The 2,510-nt window shown below is 56.1% G+C and overlaps 1 protein-coding gene across 1 annotated transcript in view; it reads right to left on the bottom strand.

The window, feature by feature from the left end:
* Positions 1-2,264, bottom strand: part of Edn2 (endothelin 2) — a 5,738-nt gene extending 3,474 nt beyond the window's left edge. The window contains exons 1-2 of the mRNA XM_004645950.2: positions 2,148-2,264; positions 1,669-1,825 (exon numbers count right to left, since the gene is read on the bottom strand). Coding sequence (XP_004646007.1) covers positions 1,669-1,825; positions 2,148-2,211 — 221 coding nt within the window. The 5' untranslated portion in view covers positions 2,212-2,264. The remainder of the gene's footprint in view (positions 1-1,668; positions 1,826-2,147) is intronic.
* Positions 2,265-2,510: the final 246 nt, after the last annotated feature.

Below are 2,510 nucleotides of genomic sequence, written 5' to 3'. Positions count from 1 at the left end.
AGACAGACAGACAGACAGACAGACAGACAGACACAGACAGAGAGACAGAGACAGACAGAGAAACAGAAAGAGACAGAGAGACAGAGAAACAGACAGAGACAGAGACAGAAAGAGATACAGAGGGACACAGAGACAGAGATAGTGCAGAGAGATACAGAGATGCAGAAAGGCACAGAGAGTGTGAGAGGAAGGAAGAGAGAAAGAGAGAGAGAGGATTAGATAATTATGACCACTGGTGATCAGGGACTGTCCCGACTGCATACTGAGACAGCCAATTAAGCCATCAGGATGTCAGTAAATGGTAACCAGCCTCTGACCTCAAGAAGTCCCACCACCAAATTCAAAAGTCTCACCACAAGTGCCTGAGACACACTGGACAATTCCATGTCCCTCCCTGGCCTCTGGGCACTTGCTCAGCAGGGGCTCAGGGAGCGCTCTCAGCATGGTGAGGAAGGGGTAGGATTTGTGTGGTCCCACCCAGGAACTGGGAAGTCTTTCCAGCCCCTGTCCCCTCCTAGGTAGGAACTTGAGCCCATAGAGCCAGGCTGGTCCCCTAATTCTTAAAGAGGCTGCCATCTACCTAGAGGAAGGAAAAAGCCTCCCATGTCACAGAAATGACTGTACAAACTCACAGCAGAGCTGCCCTACCTGGGCACCACTTGCCCAGGAGTGGTCAGCATGCCTTAGAGCTCTAACTTAAAAGTGGTTTGTGCCTGTGCATGGAATGTGTGTGTGTGTGTGTGTGTGTGTGTGTGTGTGTGACTAATTTCAGATTTAATCTGACCAAGATGGCCAGGGACAAGGCAAAGTCCCCAAGGCAAATCAAACCAGCACCTTTGAGTGACAGAGCTAATTTTAGATGGTGTAGTGGAGCTGTGGTGACTCCAAGTAAACCCAGCACGCAGGGACTGGCAGAGTTCCCGCCCTGAGAGTGTTTGGATGCAGATTAGCTCCACACATGCTTACGTGCTGGCTTTCTCTTGCTTATGCAATTTGGGAAAAGAAACTCTCTCTCTCTCTCTCTCTCTCTCTCTCTCTCTCTCTCTCTCTCTCCCCCCCCCCCCCAGTTTGAGGTATGCAGAGGCCTGGAGGCAGCACCGGTGCAGGCAGAGCAGACAGCACCTGGCTCCTGCCAGGGCTCAGCTGGGTAACCCAGGGCAGGCTTCTCATCAGTCACTTGGGGACAACCTGCTTCACGGGATGGCTGGGGCCCAGGGGATGATACTGCACAAGCAGCACTTGGCGCAGAGCCTGGCCCAGTGGAGGCATAGGTGCCCTCATTAATCATGCTAGTCTTTCCAGAGGCATTTTGGCCCAGCTGGCGTGTGCCCTGACATCCGTAGACCTGGGATGGAGCCGACCACTTTCCTGTGTGATCTGTCTTGGGGAAGCCGCCTAATTACCCTGAGCCTCAGCACCCTGATCTGGAAAGTGAAGCCAACACTTTCTTACCAGACCACTGTGAATACTGCATTCACAGGAGGCAGCCCTCTGACTGGCAGCTCACATGAGAGCTGAAGAGTGACTGGTCACTATTGCTTGCTAACCCAGTGTTTCTGTCTGCAGGCCCAGGGAATGCTGGATTGGATCAGCGGTTCCCCAGGAAGCTGGTAGCTTTCCACTGCTCCCACCCTTGTAGCTCCCACCTGGGTGCCCATGGATGCTCACCCAGGAGTGTTCACCCAGATGATGTCCAAGTGGCAGAAGTAGACACATTCCTTGTCAAGCCAGGAGCTGCAGGAGCAACGGCGAAACCTCAGGTGCGTGCCTCGGGCCCTGGATGAAAGCCCCTGCTGCTTCAGTGTGGAGGTAGCCTGGCCCTTCCCTGCATGCACAGGAAGGAGAGAGAGGCATAGAGGAGTCAGAGTCCCCAGCTGGTCAGGAGTAGGGGACCTGCCAGGCTCCTCCTCCTGCAAGATCGAGGAAGTTGGCACTCTCACCACTCAGGAGCTCCGCACCAGCTCAGGGAAGCCCTGTAGTCCCATGGGAGGGGTTGGTGGCCCTGAGCCTGTGGCACCCATGCATGTGCACAGTGCCCACTAAGCCACACCAGCTCCTGCTGGTCCTCCTCCCTCAATGGACTCTAGGGGAGATACTGGTGGAAGGACCCAGAGGCTGCAGCAGCAGGTAAGGCCAGGGCAGCTCACCTTCATGCAGGACCACAAGCAGAGCTAGAGTGATGGAGCCCCAGGCTGCGAGTGTGGAGACCATAGCAACGATAGAGTGCAGCACTGGACCGGAGCAGGGAGCGCCTGTTGCCAGCGTCCTGCTGCTAAGCCGAGCTGGTAGCTCATTGCCTCTGCTCCTGCTGCCTCTTATAACACCAGGCACTGTGCCCCGCCCCTGCTGGTCCACCCCACCCGCCTGGCTGCACCTTGGGCCCAGAGCCAGGGACACCGCCTCCTCCTTGGTGCCTGGCCCGCCCTAGACTCTGTGGGGAGGGGGAAGGGGGAAGGCATCTCTCCTCCCTCTGTGCCCAAGTACCTATGGGAGTTCTGAGGCTCCTCTGC

The sequence above is a fragment of the Octodon degus genome, unplaced genomic scaffold (genome assembly GCF_000260255.1).
Source record: "Octodon degus isolate 3935 unplaced genomic scaffold, OctDeg1.0 scaffold00245, whole genome shotgun sequence".
Lineage (NCBI taxonomy): Eukaryota > Metazoa > Chordata > Mammalia > Rodentia > Octodontidae > Octodon > Octodon degus.
This window is presented reverse-complemented; position numbering and strand designations above follow the sequence as displayed.